General features: G+C 38.3%; 1 protein-coding gene across 9 annotated transcripts in view; it reads left to right on the forward strand.

Moving 5' to 3' along the window:
* TENM3 (teneurin transmembrane protein 3) overlaps positions 1–20,582 on the forward strand; it is a 1,343,701-nt gene that overhangs the window by 1,220,285 nt on the left and 102,834 nt on the right. For all 9 annotated transcript variants that reach the window (XM_032988404.2, XM_032988405.2, XM_032988406.2 and 6 more), the window contains one exon: positions 4,035–4,273. In XM_032988404.2, the coding sequence (XP_032844295.1) occupies positions 4,035–4,273 (239 nt within the window). The remainder of the gene's footprint in view (positions 1–4,034; positions 4,274–20,582) is intronic.

The raw sequence follows: 20,582 nt of genomic DNA on the forward strand, positions 1-20,582 counted from the left end.
TCAGCATTATCTGAAAGCGGCCTGGATTTGTTGTCAGATACCATATCCTTCTGAGTGTCTCATAGGAACCCTGTTTGGCATGGCTCAGTGAGGCAGACAAGATGTGCAAGTCTGATAGCATTACACTTTAAATACTTATCACTCGGAGTTAATGTAGCAGGAGAGTCTCTGACAACTTTGTTAGTAACTCCACTCATTAGGAATAGAGACATCCAAACAAATCTTCTTAACCCAGAGGAGGATGCCAGGCTGGGTTTTCTGTCATTATTTTTCCCTCAGCATTCTCCAGCCAGCTGGTGTGACCACTCTGGCATTGTATTCATGGGATTCAAAGCAAAGGAGGAATAGCTTGAGGAGGAATAGCAAACGGTTGGGCTGTGTGCTGCCTAGGACTACATGCTGCTGAATTCCCACAGCATTCTCCTGGAGAAGCTGGCTGCTCATGGCTTGGACGGGTGTACTCTCCGCTGGGTAAAAAACTGGCTGAATGGTGGGGCCCAAAGAGTTGTGAATGGAGTTAAATGCAGTTGGCAGCCAGTCACAAGTGGTGCTCCCCAGGGCTCAGCATTGGGGCCAGTTCTGTTTCGTATCTTAATCAGTGATCTGGATGAAGTGATCGAGTGTGCCCTCAGTAAGTTTGCAGATGATATCGAGTTGGGCAGGAGTGTGGATCTACCTGAAGGTAGGAAGGCTTTACACAGGGATCTGGACAGGCTGGATCAATGGGCCGAGGCCAATTCTGTGTGGTTCAACAAGGCCGAGTGCCGGGTCCTGCACTTGGGTCACAACAACCCCATGCAAGGCTACAGGCGTGGGGAAGAGTGGCTGGAAAGCTGCCCAGAGGAAAAAGATCTGGGGGTGTTGGTTGACAACTGGCTGAATATGAGCCACCAGTGTGCCAAGGCAGCCAATGGCATCCTGGCTTGTATCAGAAATAGCATGGTCAGCAGGACTAGGGAAGTGATCATCCCCTCTACTCAGCACTGGTGAGGCCGCATCTTGAATCCTGTGTTCAGCTTTGGGCCCCTCACTACAAGAAAGACATTGAGGTGCTGGACTGTGTCCAGAGAAGAGCAGCGAGGCTGGTGAAGGATCTAGAGCACAAGTCTTATGAGGAACCACTGAGGAAACTGGGGTTGTTTAGTCTGGAGAAAAGGAGGGACCAGGGAGACCTTATCGCTCTGTACAACTGCCTGAAAGGAGGTTGTAGCGAGGTGGGTGTTGGTCTCTTCTCCCAAGTACCAAGTGATAGGACAAGAGGAAAGAGCTTCAAGTTGCACCAGGGAAGGCTTAGATTGGATATTAGGAAAAAATTCTTAATGGAAAGAGTTACTGAGCATTGGAGCAGGCTGCCCAGGGAAGTGATGGAGCCACCATCCCTGGGGGTGTTTTAAAAGATGTGTAGATGTGGTGCTTAGGGACATGGTTTAGTGGTGGACTTGGCAGTGTTAGGTTAACGGTTGGACTCGATCTTAAAGGTCTTTTCCAACCTAAATGATTTATGACTCACATATAAAAGTTACAATTTGCTTTCATTGCCTTGGTGCCTGAGGTGGACTGTGAGAGTCATGACAGTTCACACCACCACAGATAGGCAGCCATCTCCTGAACTCATCTATGGGATTAACTCCTCAAAGCCTCTGAGAATATGGATTACAGTCTCTAGCAATCTGTGCTGTACAAAAGCCAACATCTCAGCTCTCACTTTCTTGGGGGGGAAAAAAAAAAAATAAAAGGAAAGATCAGAGGCTGGTTTGTTGCATTATTTTCTTAAAGCTTAAAGTATATGGAGTTCCATTCGAGTGCTTGTATAATGCCAGTTTCCATTTTAAGTCTGTTGAGCCGAACAGCAAGAGCAGGGGCGTGTGAAAATTGCAGTTGGTCGGGCAGCTTCTTATTTGTAACATGGAAGCTGATGTTTAGGAGGAGTAATGTATCTACTGTATGGCTTTCCTTTAGTCCCACAGAACAGTACACATTGCACATAGAGAGGGAAACAGCCACCTTTGTGTTTGGCATTTTCTTGAGATCTACATACACATTGTTTGTGAAATATACCTGGGCATAGCATTTACCATAAGTAGCCAGAAATGAAAGAGCAGTAAAGGTCAAGTGTATAAAACACTTTATCTGGATTTAATGAATCTACATCCTTCTGTGAGTCTGCAAAATCAAAGTAATGGTGTTTTAAGGTGTAAAACATCTTTTACATAGAGCTAGTTATTATTACTTTGGTGTCTGCTACATAGAAAATGTCACAACTTTTACTGAAGTATCTTCTTAGAGAGTATGTAAAGCAACAGGGCTTTGTCTTTTGAAATCATTGGTAATCCTCTGAGCTCAGAAGTGAAGAAAAATTGGGATGTGCTGTTGTGCACTAGTAGATCTAGTGCACATCCTTCTGTTGCTACTGCCAGCAAGTTCAATATTGTTCAGAATGAGGTAACCTATGTAGCGTATTTCAAGGGGTCATGTCTGTAATGCAGATATTTTCAAGAAGGGGACTTACGCGAAGATGTTTTAGTTCATCTGTTAACCTCCAATAGCAAAATCACCTGCAAATAACAAACTTGGTTTAACAACTGCTGGTATTTTTCTCAGGCTGCAGTGGGGCAAATTAATTTCTGGTGTCTCTACAGCACATTTGTGATGAAGCCGCTATACCTGTATAGGTTGGTCCATTACTATGCAAGGATCCAAGCATGGGTCCTGGAGGATGAAAGTCCCATCAGCTGAGAAGCAGTCCAGAGTTCACGTGGTGTAACTAGAGGGCTTTCCCCTCCACAGCTAGCTCATTTGGTGCTAGAGCCTCTGACCCATACTGGATAGGTGGCATGCAGTAAGCAAACACAGTGTAGTCATGCACTTGGCTTCAGGAGCACTTGAGTATCAGCAATTCATGCATGTCTCTTAGCTATTAAAAAATGCAAACACCTCTCTAGTGGTGTTCAGCTGTTCCGGCGCTTGGTAAGTTCAAAATTCTCCACAGTGTTACTTTCTTACCATTTTTAGCTATAACATATTCATTTTGCAGAGCCTAATTAGGTAAGGCCAAGCATTGCACTACAGAGTTGCCAACATAACAAATTGGTGGAAAAAACCCTGGTGTAAAGACCTTGGTTTGACTGAGGTTTTGCTGTTTGTATTGTTGTATGCGTGCATCAGGAGAAAAACTCCAGGTAGTATATGCCACGCTTAGAGGCTCTTGCAAAACAATTATACTTGCATGAACTAAAATTAAAGGATTCTACTGTAGACAGATTCAGGGAGTAATATTTCTTTTAGAAATTTTAACTGAAAAAAATTAAGTTTACTGGTAATTCATACAGTGTGCCTTAACTCTGGTTTTGCTTTTCATGTCTGTTGCTGGCTGTGGTACTCTAGGAACTTACTAAATATATTTCTTTAGAGTACTTCCTAGGCTGTAACTAGCTGCTGTATCCATAATCAGATCTTGTTATGGTAAGGGTATGTGCGAGGAGATATGAATTAGTGAACTGAGTATTTAGGACACACACACACACAAAAATATCTTTTAACTGACTAATTTTGGCAAAGTTGCCAGAAGTTTGTATCTGAGAGATTGCTGTTTTCTTTGTACTCAACCCAGGAAAGCTGTGATAAGTAGTGTGGGCTACAGTCAGATTGCTCATTATTGACTTTTTAATGGAGTTCACTGTAGTCTGTAGAGGAAGCCAACAAAAATAAACAGCACCAGAAAGCCTGTCCCTACTTGTAGGAATAAACTCGGAGAGACCTCCTCCCTACCATACCATGTTTTGGGTAGTTCTCTTTCCTGTCTGTATTACTAAAGCGGGGGGGATGGTGTGGGAGGGTGTTCGGCCTTTTCTTGAAGGGGAAGTGTCTTTTTTTTTGTGTGCAGGTGTTGTGACAAGTATTGCTTCTATGACCCTTTGTAGATTGGATGTTGTTATCTAATTGAAAAGTAGGCAACATTAAACGAAAGAGGTATGACTGCCTGTGCTCCAGCTTTATTTACTTTTATACTTTACTGTGCGCTCTTTCTTCCACAGGCATTTCCTATTCAAAACAGGAACAGGGACCACACCGCTGTTCAGTACTGCAACGCCAGGGTACACAATGGCATCCGGCTCTGTTTATTCCCCTCCTACTCGGCCACTACCTAGGAACACTCTATCCAGAAGTGCTTTTAAATTCAAGAAGTCTTCGAAGTACTGTAGCTGGAAATGTACTGCACTCTGTGCTGTAGGGGTCTCAGTGCTGCTGGCAATACTGCTGTCCTACTTTATAGGTGAGTCCCATTTTTTATAATTGTCACCATGAACAAGGATGTCTGATAGATTGTATATGGACTGTGACATACTAACCTTTAACTAGCGAAGTTTTTGGTGACAGTAAAAACCACAACAGTGATTTAATGAAAAGTCCCACTTGATCAGAGGAAACAGAAAATCTGAATATTTTGCAAGCATTCTGCAGCATGATAGTTGGTGAATTAACTTCAAAGAAGTATTTGAACTGCAATTAAGCTATGTGGTATCTAGTTCTTATAAAAGTATGTGTAATATATAGGCTGTAAAAACGTGAATATAACTTGCAGCATATCCATGGAACTCTTTTTTCCTCATTTTGCATGAACTATAGCTAATACAGCATTTAGGAATACTAAATATCACGTATTTCATCATTACATATACATATGTTTGTGTATAGAGTTAAAGCAAAAGTCTAATACAGACTTTTGATTGCAAGATAGGGAAAATAATTGTCCAGAAGGACAGCATGCAGAGAAGATGGAGACCTCTTCCTCTCTTGTGGGTTGTTTAATTATTCTCTCTTTTCTCTATTTGTTTGTTAAATTCAATTTCCCAGTTCTTATTTTAGAGGATCTCATTTATTTCTTCATCTCTTTAATTATTTAATTTCATAAATGTTCGCTATAAATATTATATAATTTGAGTTTGGGGCAGTTAATGGAGGCAGTGCTTGTCTATGAGAAAAATGTCATTGGCTTTAATAAGAGAACAGAACAGGCTCTTTCTGTGCTTGTAACTTTTTCTGCGGCTTTGTCCAAACTACAGATTTTTTCAGCTCCATGTCCATAAAAGGCCTTCAAAGCCTTTTTTTTTTAAGTGATTTGTTAATTAGAAGTTTGTCACCACAGTTATGTAAGAGTCTGGCTTTTTATATTGGTTGTACTCCGATTCAGAGTCTTAAGAAGTCAATAAAAGAAAATAGGAAGAGGAGAGTCACTCTCCTTCCCTCCCTCTTTTTAAAGTCAGCATAAATTAACAATATAGCCAAAAAGGCCTTATGATCCTTAAATCTTCATTGCCTTTTTTGAAACAGGCTTGCTACATTTCAATCTAAGGCACAGCATAAACTGTATAAATCCTCTGAAGTAGTTCTTAGCGGGCTGAAGCTCCTGTGGACAATGCAAGAAACTGGGTTGCTGAGTAGCTGGAGAAATTCCTCTGCCCTAGCCAAGCAGAGCCCCAGAGCACTCTTGCCACCTCAGCTGCCAGTCCCAAAGAGCAAAAGGCATGTATGCAAATGTAGGGCCTGCCACTGCTGTCCAGCCCCTTTTGATCACTGGATTTGTGGTTGTTTTCTGTGAATGTGCACAGCGAGTTTGGTTTGGAGTTAAGATTTGACACTATGTCTTTTTTTAAGTGGGATTCAAGTAATCCCATTTGTAGAACACATTAATTGTGCTCAGTTTCCATAGTACTCCCTCATAATTCATCAGAAGGAAACATCTGCTACTAAATAAATACATAAATACCAAAGAAGGAATTTAGTATAAAGTATCACTGTCAGGAACTGGGAAAAACAACCATACAGATAGTAAAATGTTGAAGACCTGATTCTGACCTGAGCTCTACACTTTGCTAGCCCTGAAGAGCCAGATTACTTATGAATCTGAGGGACACAGGAATATAGCTGTACCAGATTATTTCTCCCACAGGCACATTAAGAAATATAAGCATGTCTAATGCGCCTCTATTCCTGTATTCGGGAAAAAGAGCTGAACCTTCCAGTGAGTGAGAGCTTTCAGCTCTACACATCATTTATTCACATACCCTGTAAAAAAAAAAAAAATATATATATAGCTGTACAACATTTCATGGGCACTTGCCAGCTCACATCCTTGCTGAAATAAACAATGCACAAGGGCCTTCCTCTGCCCATAGTCAATAGGGAGCTCTTTGCCTACTGGTGATATTACACATATTTCAGCTAACTCAGCAATCTAAATGTAAAATCCAGCACTCAGGGATGCTCTCTGGAGAACTTCAGGTCCATAAAACCATGAATGGATTACACTCATTCGTATATGTGGTTTTCCTATCTCTACAGATTTAATATCAGAAATACTCTCCATTTAATAGGCCATCCAAATATAAATTGGTGGAAATCATTAATATAAGATGGAAAGAGTCCTTCATCGTGGTTAACCATTTCATAACATAGGTTTGAAAGGGAAATGACCGAGTAGGAATTTTGTCGTAAAAATTAAAAGATGGGAAGGACTGTGGTATCGTGTGACCTCTAGCATCCCGTGACATGCCTCTAACACACTGGTCTGGCTTGTCTGCTGAGGTTTACAGTAGCTGAGGTGGCATGTCACATTTGTAAAGCCAGTTTGAGACATGTTTCGAACTTCACAGAGAGACATTGCCCCAAGCGTGAAAATGCTACAGTCCTTGCTGCAAAATATGCCAGTACACGTTGATAAAGAACGTAGTGTGGCTGATGTCTGCTGTGTGGCTGCAGACCGAAGAACTAATACGGCCACTCGCCTGGTGAGCAGTGATGTAACCGGGCCCTTCTCAGAAAGGCAGAGAGATGAGCGTGTCATGCCCAGTCTTATTTTAGTTGCAGTGGATATGGGGTAGAGAAAGTGACTTTGGATCCTGCTGCCTCTGCTCAGGCAACATAAGGCAGAAGAGACAGTTTGCTAGACTTCATGTCTGCCTTCACAGAACTGCTCAGTCAATTACTGCTCCATCAATTAGCCCAGCCAGAGGAAGGAGCTGCATCAAGAGTCTGGTCTGTCTTGCACTTCTTCCATCACTCTGACAGAAAAGACTCCTACGTTGACAAAGTCTGCAAAGAGGAGGTGAGAGCAGAGGGTGTCAGCATGGGTAGAGACCAGAGCAAACGCTGCATTGTCAGGCCACTCTTTGCAGTCTTGGGGGTCACAAGGAATTGAAAATGTTATTTCAGTCTAAAGGAAAGAAAGTCTCACTTCCAGCCTCCCCACATATTCTTGTTTGTCTAGCCCTCACAGTCTCTCTCCACCATTTTCAACATACAAAATGTTTAAGTTTACCATTCTCATCAATGAGACCTGCTAATTTTTAGAGAAGAGAGAAGTGAGTTGTGGAAAACGTTGGTCCTTTGTTTAGAGGCTTCCTCTACTATTAACGAGAAACAAGGAGTTAAGCAACAGAAACAAGCAAATGCTGAACCAAAAGGTAGTGCAGCAACACGTAGAGGAGTGGAATTTAAAAGTAGCTTTAGTTTAAAGGATTCAAATAAAAGCTCCATAAAATGAAATAATGGGTTAAAAAGATGGGGAATAAGTACTATAAACTGCATCATTTTGGGGTCAGGATTACACTGGAGTTTCTTCAGGCTGCTCATTTGCTTAACTGCTATCCATAATCAGATTTGCAACCAAGGAAGAAAATGACCAATTTTTTTCCAGCATGAACATTTTAGAATATTTTTTCCTGTTTGGAAGACTAGGAAGAACAGTATTAATTTTAAGCCATGAAACAGTGAAAAATATGAAGTTGCTTCAGTTTGACTTCCTTCTATATACACGTTAATAGTTTTACCCAGACTTTGTACAGGGAGTCTGTGTGAGAGCCAGAAATAGAGTCCAGTTTTACAGTGCACAAGACAAACCAGAACTTTGTCCTTTGTCTCCCCATGACTTACTGCCTCATTCAGCATCCATCATTTGCAGTGAATCAATGGGGGGAAAATTTTGTAGAGCAACTCCTAGGTCAAACATGGGCATCAAATCAGTTTCATATGTAACCTCCATCCTTCAGTTTTACCTTTTGTGACTTTCTCTGTCCACTCTTGGTTTTATTAAGGGGAAGAATTTCTTGTTCTTGGGTGTGTTTTTTTCCTAACAGAAAAATCCACTGTGCAATTATAGAGAACTACATCAGTCAGGAGGAGTTGTGTCTAATATATTGTTGCACAGCACAGACTCTGAACAGCTATATTAACAGACTGATTGGTATTGTACTAATTATTTTGTCTTCAGTGTGGATTCAACAGTTGGATGAAATTAATGAGAATTTGGGGACATCAGGACCCCTTTTTCTTCCCCAAGAATTGCTCTGGCAATTGATTCTCCATTACCAATGGCACTATCTTGACATTGTCTAAGTCAGTCCAAGAAGTTAATGCATTTTCACTGCGCATGGAACTAGAGAGGTGAGCAGTGATCCTCAGTCAGTGCTGGAATTACACAATACCAGATTCACTTAACTGAGCCTGAAGAGTTGTACACTGAAAGATTGCATACATCTGTCATGAATGTTGCCTTATGTCTACTAAATAGGTTTCTATGAGCATAAAACATTCTTTGAATACACAGTCCAACTTGACCTATTTAGTCAGGCCTCTGCTGTCTCGACTTCTTCACAACAATCTGTCATATTTCCAAGTTTGTTGAGAATTTTACCCTCCGTGTACCTTGGGATTGTTCATTTTATTAGCCTTAGCTCTGCAGCCAATGGTCAGGACAAGAATATACACCAGCCAGCTATTCTTTGTGATAAAGCAAATATTTAAATATCAGTGATAACAGAAGGACATCTCTTCTGTAGGAACAAAAAGGAGGGGGGGAAATAATTTAATTTAATTTAAAAGGCCACAGGACTATTTTTATCACTACTGCTTGTTGTGAACAGTTAAGCAAATCCATTTTGGACATAAAGGAGAGCTAATATTTAGACTTAACAACTGAAACATCTTCTGGGAAAGCATATCTTTTAGTTTATATTTCATTCTGTGAGAAACAGTAGAGAAACTGTTGTTCTGCTGTGACACAGAGATGACCATACAGTCATAACACAAATTGCAAATGAAATATGAATGGAAAAGAGATACCAGTTTTGAAAGCCATATTTGATAGTTACAGATAATACATATTTTCTGCATTTGTATAAAAATAGATACATTGTGCTTCTTCTGTGGTTATCATATTGTGCATTCATGCTTTTCGTCCATCTGAAAACATTACTGCTTTATCATAATCTCAAGATATTTAAATTAAGATGAAAATTTATATACCAATAGATTCCTAATAATGGACAACTATCTTCAGAGTTATCTCTAAAACTTATTGAGAGTAGTAACAGAGCAACTTAAGATACGAGGTTATAAGGTAGAAAGAGAATAAGGAGGTGGGCAGGAAAAAATAGAAAACAAGTTTCGTCATTAGAAGAGACTGACAGAGAAGGATACAGTGTGTGAAAATCACAGTTTAGCGTCAATTAACTATCCTGCAGGTGAGTTTTGAGTAATCCTTAAAAATTAGAAAATTGTCTATTTCTGCAGGCTGAGGTTAGCTTTCCATGTCTGCAGTGCTGTTTCCGAGTTTGCTGTCTGTGGTTCTCCCATATTACTCAGGATTTAGTGTGACAGCTGCTGGCATTCACATCTATTCCCAGATTGCGGAGGACCAGATGCCTTTCTTGTTGGGCTCAATGGCAGAAGTCATAGCAGGGGAGAATCACCCTCCACAAAACTAACAGTCTCAAAGCCATGACAATTATAGAAATGAATTTTTGTGACTAAAGCAATGACTAAATATACCTGTAATCAAAAGGAATTTATTTTACTTTATCAGTAAAGAACAATATAATATTTCTTTTTGATTGCAATGCCAAGTTAACATTCTGCTGTTTGTGAAGCTCAATTACTGCCAGGAATGAGGAAAACAACTTAATTAATAATGCCATTTAAATGGAATTTTTATTAAAATACCCAGCACAGGTATTGTAATTAACAGGCATGAGGGAGACTATAGCTTAGTTGCCATTAATCACCTTTCATTATGTGTTTATAGAAACTGTTTTTCTCTCTGACCTGCATTTAATTTTGAGTATTGTAATGCTTTTGTCACTGAGAGTTTCATCAAGAATTTTTGGTTTTTTACCTTCTCTCCCCATTTCTATCTGCTTCCCTAGGTTGTACTGGGACCTTAGCTATGACTGGAGCTTCACTGAGGTGTGTGGGTTAGAAATATGTTCCCTCTCTGCAGATACATGGCAGTTTTTTACAGTTTGCCATGTTTATGCTCTAACCCCATTTCTCTTTCCATCAGATTAGAGACATTGAGGTAGACTAGTACATTTATATATCTGATCCTTAAAAAAAAAAAAAAAAACAGAAATATTTTGTCTTTCCTCTTCTTTCCTCTTGGTCTGTTGTCATCGTTTGAAGAAAGTCCTCTGAGATTTTACAGTTTACCAAATCCACATATAATGTATTCAAACTATCATCTGACAATCTACAGCAGGGAAACTTCTCCTCTGTGAACCTTTGTGAGAAAGCATAGCAGCTATCTAAGCATGACTTCTTAGTGTTTTCTGATTGTGCCAAGCACTTAGGAGAACCACATCAGCGTCTCATGTTCTTGCTCAGTGTGTGCCTGTATGTGGAGCTGTGAAGGCAGCCACTATCTCCAGCACCATAGAAAGTACATCACTCCTTGCAAAGTTGTAGGCAACTTCTCATTTTAACAATCCACAGCACTTTTAGGAAAGGCCGGGGAAAGGCAACAGCAGTGTTCCGTGTCATTCTTTCTTTTCCTAAGTTAAAGGTTTCTGGTATCAGTGCAGGCCTGGTGAGAGTTGGAAGTGGCTGCCTCTCAAAGTAAGAAGCCATGGATTAAGTACATAGTGGTGTCTTGCTTCTTTCTGGGTCTTGATCAGCTCCAAATGTCATGGGCAGCCAGGAGATGGCTGCCTCTGATGTCAACACCCCAGCTCTGCTCTGCACCTGTCAAAATCTGCTTGCCTATTGTTTTAGAGGTCAGTGTCACATCAGTGACACATGTTGCTCTTCTCTGACAGAAGAGCAGGTATGTGGTCTAACTACAAGGCAGGTCAAAGGATGTGTAGTCTCTTCAGTTGGGCCTTCAGTGTGTGGCCATATACCTGGTGAATGCAGTATAGCACAATTACTTAGCGGGTAGTAACCACCTCCTGAAATTTCTAAAGGATTTTAGCATCTTGGATGGACCTTAGGAAGGTACTTGAAGTCTGAAGTACCAATGTCCTAGTTCCATTTCAGTATTTAATAGTCTTTAAAAACAGAACTCTAAAAGCCGGATAATTTATATTTGTAGGCCATGCCTTACTAACATCAGTTCAGGCAGATCCTTTCAGTCGTTTCTCACATGTGCTTTGTAAATGGTAGTGTTCAGATACACGTGATTGTCCACGTTGTTTTTATGCTTTAACATGAGGCTTAATATTACAGCTAGTACTTCCATGACTTTCTACATCGCAGAGATTTTTGGCTATGTCTGACATGAGGTAAATTAATTTTCCTTGGTATCCCATAGCTTTGACTTTTAGATATCTGTATGAGTTTCATCTAATGTTTACAGTATTGCGGATGAGATCATTGTGCCTCCTTAGTGTGGAAATACTTTGTAAACAGTAATTTAATTTCTTATGTTTATCTTTCAAAACTGGGAGACAGAGAGAGAATGACTAGTCAGAAAATGAAGGTTTTTATGCTTCACCACCTTATTGGGCTGAATTGGGCTGGAAGTGTTTTTACCATCTTTCATTGAGATAGTACAAAATCTAAACATGTTGAACATCTATGTCTTGAAGCATGAACATTAAATATACTTTCTTGTCATTTTCAAGAATACCATTATGGATAATGCCTGTTGATGCTTTTTAAGCGAAGATCTTGTTACTGTGTTTCAGACTAAGTGCAAAGCATAATATAATATTTACTATTTCAGGAGAGCACGGTGTTAATATTTGATTGGTGTTGTGGATGTCACATGCTATTATTGTTAGTGGCACTGAAAGTAAAACATTCATTGAGAAAGATAATCCTCACACAGAAGGATTTAGGAACATATAATTGGCAGTCAGGAGGTTAAAAGACACTTGACAAGATTTCAAGGGATTAAAAAAGTTAATCTGTCAAGGAGCATACCCAGCTCTGCTCCAAAAAAGGCTTGTATTCTAATTAAGATTTATCACAAGGTTTTTGGCAACAGTCCTGTCACCCTTCCACTTTTGCCCAGTGGAGCAAATTGAAACTCAATAATCCTGGTAATATAAAAAGTGTAGTAATAAACTGCAAGATGTCATCATGTCATTGTCCATAGGTCCCACGCTGTGTGATTCCACCATCTTACTGTGATTCAATATGATAAGTTTTCAAAGTCTGGGTAGTTTTCAGGAATACAGAAATCTCTTGCAAGTAGGTTATGTAGAGATGTGGGCCGTTCTTCACTCTTCCTGTAATCTTCTGGCAGATCTCCAAATACTAGCAATTTTTCAGTCTAATGAGAAATGAAGCTAAGTTGCACCAGCTGCTTGGTTTTTGATAAATAGCAAGCTTAGAGTAATTTAGAGATATAGTTTCTGTTTTATCAGTGCAGGTAAACATGTAGTGTATATTAGTAGTATGTAAGCATATGTAATACTTCAAATGTATGCTTACGAGCTGTTGCAAAGCAGAGATTAAATTACTCAAGTGATTACTCAAGTTGTTGTGAACACAGATTTACACTTTTCTCTTCTTCACTGGTAGTTTCCATTAATTACTAACCTGTGTAAAAGGAACCCTGTGAAGAAAGAGGCCAGCCCTTAGAGATACGCTATTTGCGGTGGTATGTGAATTATAATACATGTATTAAAACTGGTAGTTTTGTGTATAAATTGCATCTTCTCTGTAAATTGAACTCTTTTCTTGAATCTTTTCTATGAAGAGAACTGCTTTGTCTCTTTCTGAATGCTTGAAATAAATTCATGCTGTTAAAAATGTCTGATTTAGATGAGATTTTGGTAAACCTCTCCATACACAAGCACTTTAGAATAAAAAGGTCAAGTACATGTGTCCAAACTTGCTTTGAGCAATATCATTTGATGTTACATTTATGACTGAGATTGCAAGAACGCATGGGTTTTATATAAGTGTAATTACCACACTGTAGTGATTAATTGTGGATGAAGGTTAGGTGTCCTCTGAAGTAGACAGGAATCTTTAAGTATTAAATCCTTCATTTGCATATTGATGCCATTTCAGACAACTTCATTCACAAAAACAAACAAAAAAATGCTGTCTCTTTGGAATCATCACCTGTAACGACATTTGTAGTTCTATAATCCAGGAAAAACAAACGTGCTACAACTGTTTAGATGATGTGGACATTTGGATTTGAAGTGCTTAATTTTCCTAAATAATAAAACCAATCAAACAAAACCAGAGTAGTTTTGCCAACATTTACTGAAATAGAATCACACAAAAGCATCTCTCTTAATAAATTTATAGCAGGAATAGTATAGGAGGAGATTAGGTATTGTAAATTAATATCGGCCATTTGGAAAATTAGCTATCTCCAGAAACATTTAAGTAAAGAAACAGGTATCTTTCTTGTGTTTTTAATTGAAAAATACTTCTAAGTTACCATTATAGGGTACAAGAAAAGTATTTCAATAATACTAATTGAAAACTAAAAAACAGCTAGCTGCGTAGAGTTAACACTCTTTGCTAACCACTGATTTACATGAGTTTCACAGGCTGTAATGCAATAACTGGGTACAACAAATTTATCTTCACTTGTAAAAGCTCCAAACTCACCCGTTGTTTCATCTTCTCTTTCATCTTTGAAATGCCAAGTTTCATGCCAGTTTTTATTCAGGTGTTTTTGCTGGACAGTGGGTCCTCATTTGACTCACTCCAAATTTTTCATACTGCCAACGAATAGTTCTTTATATTTTCAACCAGGTTTTTGGTCCCCAGCAACTTCTTTTCTGTCTCTCTCCTGTTAGTAATCTCAAGTAGAGGTAATGATATTGAGGTATCCACATGTTGAAAAGCCTTCTTGTTATTTCAATTCAGCTGGAGACAGAGAGTAATTTTGAAACACATTCTTATTACTGATCCAACATTTTTTCGCAGAGTAAAAGTAGTTGTTTTTCTCCATCAATTTTATAAGTGACTGCTACTTTAGAGCTAAGACTGTCAGTTCTTAATATCACCTGTAAGATTTTATAGTTCAGTTTCGTAGCTGATTTTATTTTAAGGGGAAAAAAATCAATGTGAAACTGTAATTCTGTTTTCCCAAGGCTTACATAACTCTTAAAAAATACAAAGTGGCTTACAAACTGGCTTGCAAGCAACAAATCACAGGCTTTACAAACAATTAGCGGTAAGGTTGTCTTTGTTGTAGGTTCCTTTCATAAATCATGTATGATAAATTGTTTTATCTGTTTGCTTTTTATTAGTAGTATTTTTCATGTACATACAGTATATTTTTTCTCACAGAAATAGTTTCATAAAAGCCACGTCTCACTTTAGTGAGGCCTCTGGAGGAACATGGTGTGTTATTCCAATGCACATAAAACACATTAATGACTATATAATAAAGGATGCTCCCTCTAGTAGTAGCCAGTCCCTCCTGTGTGTCTGTGCCCCGGACACACAGCTGCCCAGGCACTCGTGATTCTTGGTGATGCAGTGAGGAACTATGTCCCTGTGAGGAACTGAGCTAAAACAGAGGCTGGTGGAGAGATTTCAGCAGGAGGATGACTGAAATCACTCAGCTGACTTAAACCTTGGGTTTTTGAACCAAGGATTTGCACAAGATTATTTGCTTATGCAGATAGCTAATGGTTTACAAGTTTATATTGGAGGTGTTGAGGTAAGGTAGAGTTGTGTAAAAAGGCCTCTTTGATGGTAACTCAGCGTGTCCATTCTGTTTTTAAATATGGATTTAAGTGGTAATTCTGTGGGTTTGCAAGTTGATCTGCATGTAGTGATTGGTTTCTGCATCTGCATAATTGTACAGTTCAGGTAGGTGAGTGGTAATTATCATGGATAAATCTAAATCACCGTGAAGAAGTTTTGTAAAGAAGTTATAAGTTATTTTGTTTTGGCCTCAATCACATACCTTTGATCTACAAGTGGATCGCTGTAATCATGATATCATGGAGCCTAACAAACAGCAAAGGATTAGAAAACCTATATATTGACTTGCACATTCAATCAACTTCCATATGATCTCAGCAGGAAATTCAAAACAAAAGCTAATTTATGGAAAAATATGTAGTTCTAATCACAGTTTAGCTCCATGGGGTTCCAAATAACACACTACAGTCTCTACATGCAGATGCTTTCATCTTACATTCCAGATTTGGTGACGTTCCAAAAGTTCTTATCAAACTTTATTATCATCTTTTATTAAAGCTTATTACATTTCTCCTTATTGCATGTTTGGTGTAATATTCTGTCATTCTTAATATGGAATAAAAAAGCTTTGATCTTTTTTAGCCAGTCATGAGAGGGAAATATACAACACAAGTATTTCACTGTATACTATAAAATCCCAGCTCGGTGTGTCCTTTGAACATCACATTAATTGGCCCCTGTTTCTTTCTCCTTTGGTTCTTAAATCTTTTCATCAGACTGCACTTCTCTATGCCATCAACATGCAAATAGGTTATGCATGATCATATAGTGCCATTTCATTATTATTATATCCCTCGAGATTTGTGGGTTTCTTTTGGATTTGGGTTGGGTGTTGGTTTTTTTTTTTTTTAATAAATAAGGCTTTTGAACTATAAAAATGGCTGGACCTGTTCATTGATGCTCCTGCCTAAGACAGATGTTTCCAGTGACTTCTGAGACATTACATCGGCATTGATTTTCTTAGCATTTCTGTTTTATGAGGGCTGCGATCTAAAGGATGTCGCCCTGAGCAAGACTTCTGTTCGAGTTTTGGAAAAAAACTGAAATAGATAAGCACAAACCTGAGCCTCAGCTGTTTTCCAGAAAGTGAGTTTAAGGGAGGAAAGAGAAGGAGTTAAAGATTAAGAATGAAGAGAGTAAAGAAATGCCTGAAGGAATACAGAGAAATAATTATCCTGCAGTCTTAACCCAGTCTTGAAAAGCATAAATCAGGGGAATTTTTTTTTCTCCCCCACAATACTTGACAACAAAATCATTGATTATGACTTTATTAGATAGAAACTCAAAATTTATGGAATGTTTTTCATGCCTTTGTATGAACTAAAAGAGACAAAACAACCCTTGTCTCAAAGGAGTCAGCAATCTAATATGCACTTCCCCATCATTTCTGTACGTGTAATGATTTTTCACCATCTTGTTAACTCTGAACAACATTATCTGAAAAAAAACCAAAAAGCTATGTTCAGGAGAAAGCCCAGGATAATACTAAAGACTATTTAGGTAATACTAAACACTGTTGCATAATTGGGAGTGTTGAATGATCATCAGAATAAATGGACAAATCTGAAACAAGACATAACAGATACATCTTATTTAAATAAGAGGCTACTGAACAATGATCTTTGTTTCTGTTTTAAGAAATCTGGATTCTCCCTTAAGCTTTGATTGTGCCTCACATAATACTGTTGACAGAATTAGACCACTGTTATATAAAAGTCTCTGGCTTGACAACTAAAATGAGACATCTAGCCATACAAGTTTTCAGATGATTAAACGTTCTATTTTTGGGTGAAGGTAGTAAAAATAGTTACACTGAGACTACCACGCATCTATCTTAACAGTCAAACGCAACAATACTTTAAGATGGCATATAATCATCTTTGATTAGTGGTCAAAGAAAGTGAGTTTATCCATAGTAGATCGCTGATATATCTTTGTTGCTATATATTTTCTAGGAATTTTTTTGTGATGTGCTTTGCAAATTCTTTGTTAAAAGGTTCCAAGAGAAAATGAGGAACAGAATATAAAGGTTGGATTTTTTTGCAGATGAAACAGTAAAATCAATGGACCCATTCAACAGTTCAGGATAAAAGGAAAGAGACCACACTTTTTCAGTTACTGTATTGATCTTGATAGATATCACTAAGTTTTTCATATAATGCTATACTGAAATGTTTTACATTCAGAATACAGGTTCAGAAACTTTTATATGATGCTCCTTGTGTCTAACCTTTTGAAGGTGCTCAAAAGCATGTACTTTTATGTTATTTTAAATTTAGAAATAACAGGCTTTTTGTTGATGTGAAAAAAACTGTAATAAATAAAGAATTTGTCTTTGTAAATTTTAATTCACTTTATTTAAATTTTTAATAAACTATTTTTAATTCACTATTTCATCTGCAGCAACATCCATGGCATCCTATTATCTTAGAAAAAAGCAAATGAATGCAAATCACTGACAGTTGATTTGCACATCTTCTGGTCCACTCCAGGTCCTTCAGAATAAAATAGGTTTAGATTCTAATTATATTGCAGGAAAAATATATGGGAGATAATTTTTAAAACCACTTCAGTGTTCAAATATTTCATTTAAAAATGTATTGCCAACAGGGAGATGAACTAGAAGATAATCCTTCAACAAGATTGAGCAATAATTGCAATTTGCTTAGTTTAAATTATAATCTTTTTGCATTGCTTTAAATATAAATGATATTCACTTTTCTTATGTGCAAGTGTGCATTTATATTATTCTATTAATTCTAGGGAAGCAATTTTGTAAATCATGGTTTGAAAGCACCAGCACCTAGAAATAAATAGCTGTAGCAGTCCTGGAAGATGAGTTCAATATCTTAGCAAGAAGCTCATCTTCAAGAACAGCTTCATGAATAATAAGACTTGATTACCATACCTTGTAAAATGCATGGGAGAAAGGAAGGAGGGTCGCCAACATCATTCAGTTCCTCTTGCCAACTTTCCCCACAGTGTCAAGTTCTTCATATTTATAGAACATACACCATAGGCCTTATCTCCAGAGGTCTTGGGGAGATGCTTGCTACTGACAGATAGCTGGTGTTTTTCTTTCTGCTGTCTGATGTTAATTTTTCATCTGTTGTTACTCAAAGAAGAGCTGGAGGAACATGGGAAGTCCATTTCCCAATTCAGGCAACTCTGTTGCTGCTTCTTTCTACTTGAAAGAATCCTCCTATCTGTGAATTCTTGTTACCCTGAAATTCTGTGTGTCACCTTTAGAATTCTTTTATTGCAAAAAACAAGTTTACCAAATTCAGAACGGAAGCTGTTGAATTACTGGAATTTCTGATCAGCACTTCAGAGACTTCAGACTCAAACCTTGGTTACCTCTCCAGTTACTGTAGGGTTATTTCTGTGAATAAAGCCTCTGCTTATATGCATATGGTTTTTCTTGTTCATCCTTATCACCTGCATCTTTAATGCTTTCATGTGCACAGCTCATAGGGTGTTTGTTATGCCCTTTGTTTTTCATATGAGCCTATTTGTCATTTACAGTACTTTAAAAAAAAGATGTGGTTGATCCTGGTGAGTTATGATAGAGACGACCTTGAATTTTGACCAGAACAATAAGTAAGTTTCTCTGGTTTTTACTGCATATTGCTACTCTTTCCTACAAATTAAAAAAAAAAAAAAAAAAAAAAAAAAACAACAAACAACTCTTTCTTTCTGATTGCAGTCATAAACCCCAGCATTGTATGTGTATTCACATCTGTGTCCAAACTTTGTTTTCTGTTCAGAGCTAAATCCTGGATACTGGAAGAAGCTAAGACCTGTCTAATTTCTTTATTAACTAGTTGTCCCTACCCTCTTACCATTCAAGTGTATAAAGAGGGCGAAAAATAAAAATCCAGATAAGTCTTTGCTAAATGGAGAAACGGAACAGCTACATAAATTGGTTTTCTGCTATCTTCTGCTACAGTTCTTTTTTGTGCCTCTCATAACTTTGGCAGAAGAGAGCTTTGAGCTAGTGAGCAAGGCGGTGAAGGGAAAGCACTCCCCAGTTGAATGCAGCAGGTAGTTGTCAGCTCTCACAGTTCTAGTTCTGCCGTGTAGTTACATAAATTATCTGTCTCTCTTACCACCTACTAATAAAGGGACTTATTTCTTTTGGGCTTTCTGAAGAAAGTCTCAAAGAGGGTTTTGAAGTGGTAATACAGTGTGTTTGCTCAAGAACAAGTTCCTTGTAAAGAGAATGAATAAAGCAAGGCAATACCAGCTTGGGAATGGAACATGTGTGACAAATGGGCTGGCAACTTTAAAAGAATGAAGGGGCCTGATAGCAGCAACTTCTTCCTAAAGCAGATTAATGTAAAATGTTTTACACAGTGTAAACTAGTCATAATATCTTCTTCAAGTGTTTGCTGTGAAATGTATGCTTAGTTGCTATTTTAATTATTCAGTGGAAATTAAGGCCTTGTAGACTGATTAAAACCAAAATAACTAGACCTCAATTACAGAGTGAGAGGTAAGATCAACCAAGCTTGAAAAAGCAGTTTAAGGTGGTTCAAAACCCTTCCGTGAACTGTGTGTTGACAGGTAAGATTATCTGATAGTCTGTAACAAATGATAGCATTTTAGTGTTAACATCAATGTTACTGTAGGTTTAAACGCAGTCCGTTATCTGAGCTCTGAGTCTTTTGAATATCCCAGTCCATTTGGCATGCTCTGCTTTGCAGAAGTAAAAAGGGAAGCGGGTTGAAAGTGCAACTGTTAGTTTGGTTACTGCCTGTATGTTTGACATCCGTTCTGGAGAATTCAGCCTTATCCACCAGCACCATCCAGACACTGGTGCTGTGTTCATGCTAAGAGCAGCACAGATCCTGGAGGACTTTCTCCTCTCTGATGCCTCTTCTTCCCACTCTATTAGAGGGAATGGAGTCCTCACTGTTTAAACAGTCACCACACTCTAAAGACTGGCCGTAATGCTGATAATTTGGCCAGTAGCAGTACAAATACCACCATAAACAGCTCTGTTGGTCCCAATGTAAACTCCAGCAAGTGAAGAAGATCTGTTGATAGCTAAAGATTACTTCACAGAATAGTCAGAGGATATCATAATCTGTTTCTCTGTTTAAAAAGTCATCCTGTTCCATGATGTGAGCAATCATCACAGTCTTAATACAAGTAAAAGAAGGCTTTTGTTAGGGTGTGTGGGCACATTTGGAATTGTGACAACCGGTCTTCTCTCCCATCCCCTGAGGGTTCATGCATGCTTGCAGCTGTGGGTTGTTTGGATTCAGTTGTGGTCTATCACCACAACCATCACAAGCTGTGTGCCTTCTGGTTAGAGGCATCTGGCGTTGTTGGAGAAGTCCTTGCTGCCATCAAAGGTATGCTGGTATTAAAAGTTGTTCTGATATTAGTACCCTCATGGATTTGGCAGACTCAGAACTAGTTATCCTAGGAAGGGTCTCTTGTCTTCATCGCTATTGTCTAACACCAAATAAATGCCAATTTGCATGGGAATAAACCAGACCTGGCAGGCAATACCTAATCTAAAAATCAATAAACTGCTTTATCTTAGATTTGGGGCTAAAATAACAGCTGAGAATAGAGAAATATGTTTTGCTTTGTATGGTTTTTGCTTTAAT

This window comes from Tyto alba, unplaced genomic scaffold, assembly GCF_018691265.1.
Source record: "Tyto alba isolate M040663 unplaced genomic scaffold, T.alba_DEE_v4.0 Super-Scaffold_6, whole genome shotgun sequence".
In the NCBI taxonomy this organism is placed as follows: Eukaryota; Metazoa; Chordata; class Aves; order Strigiformes; family Tytonidae; genus Tyto; species Tyto alba.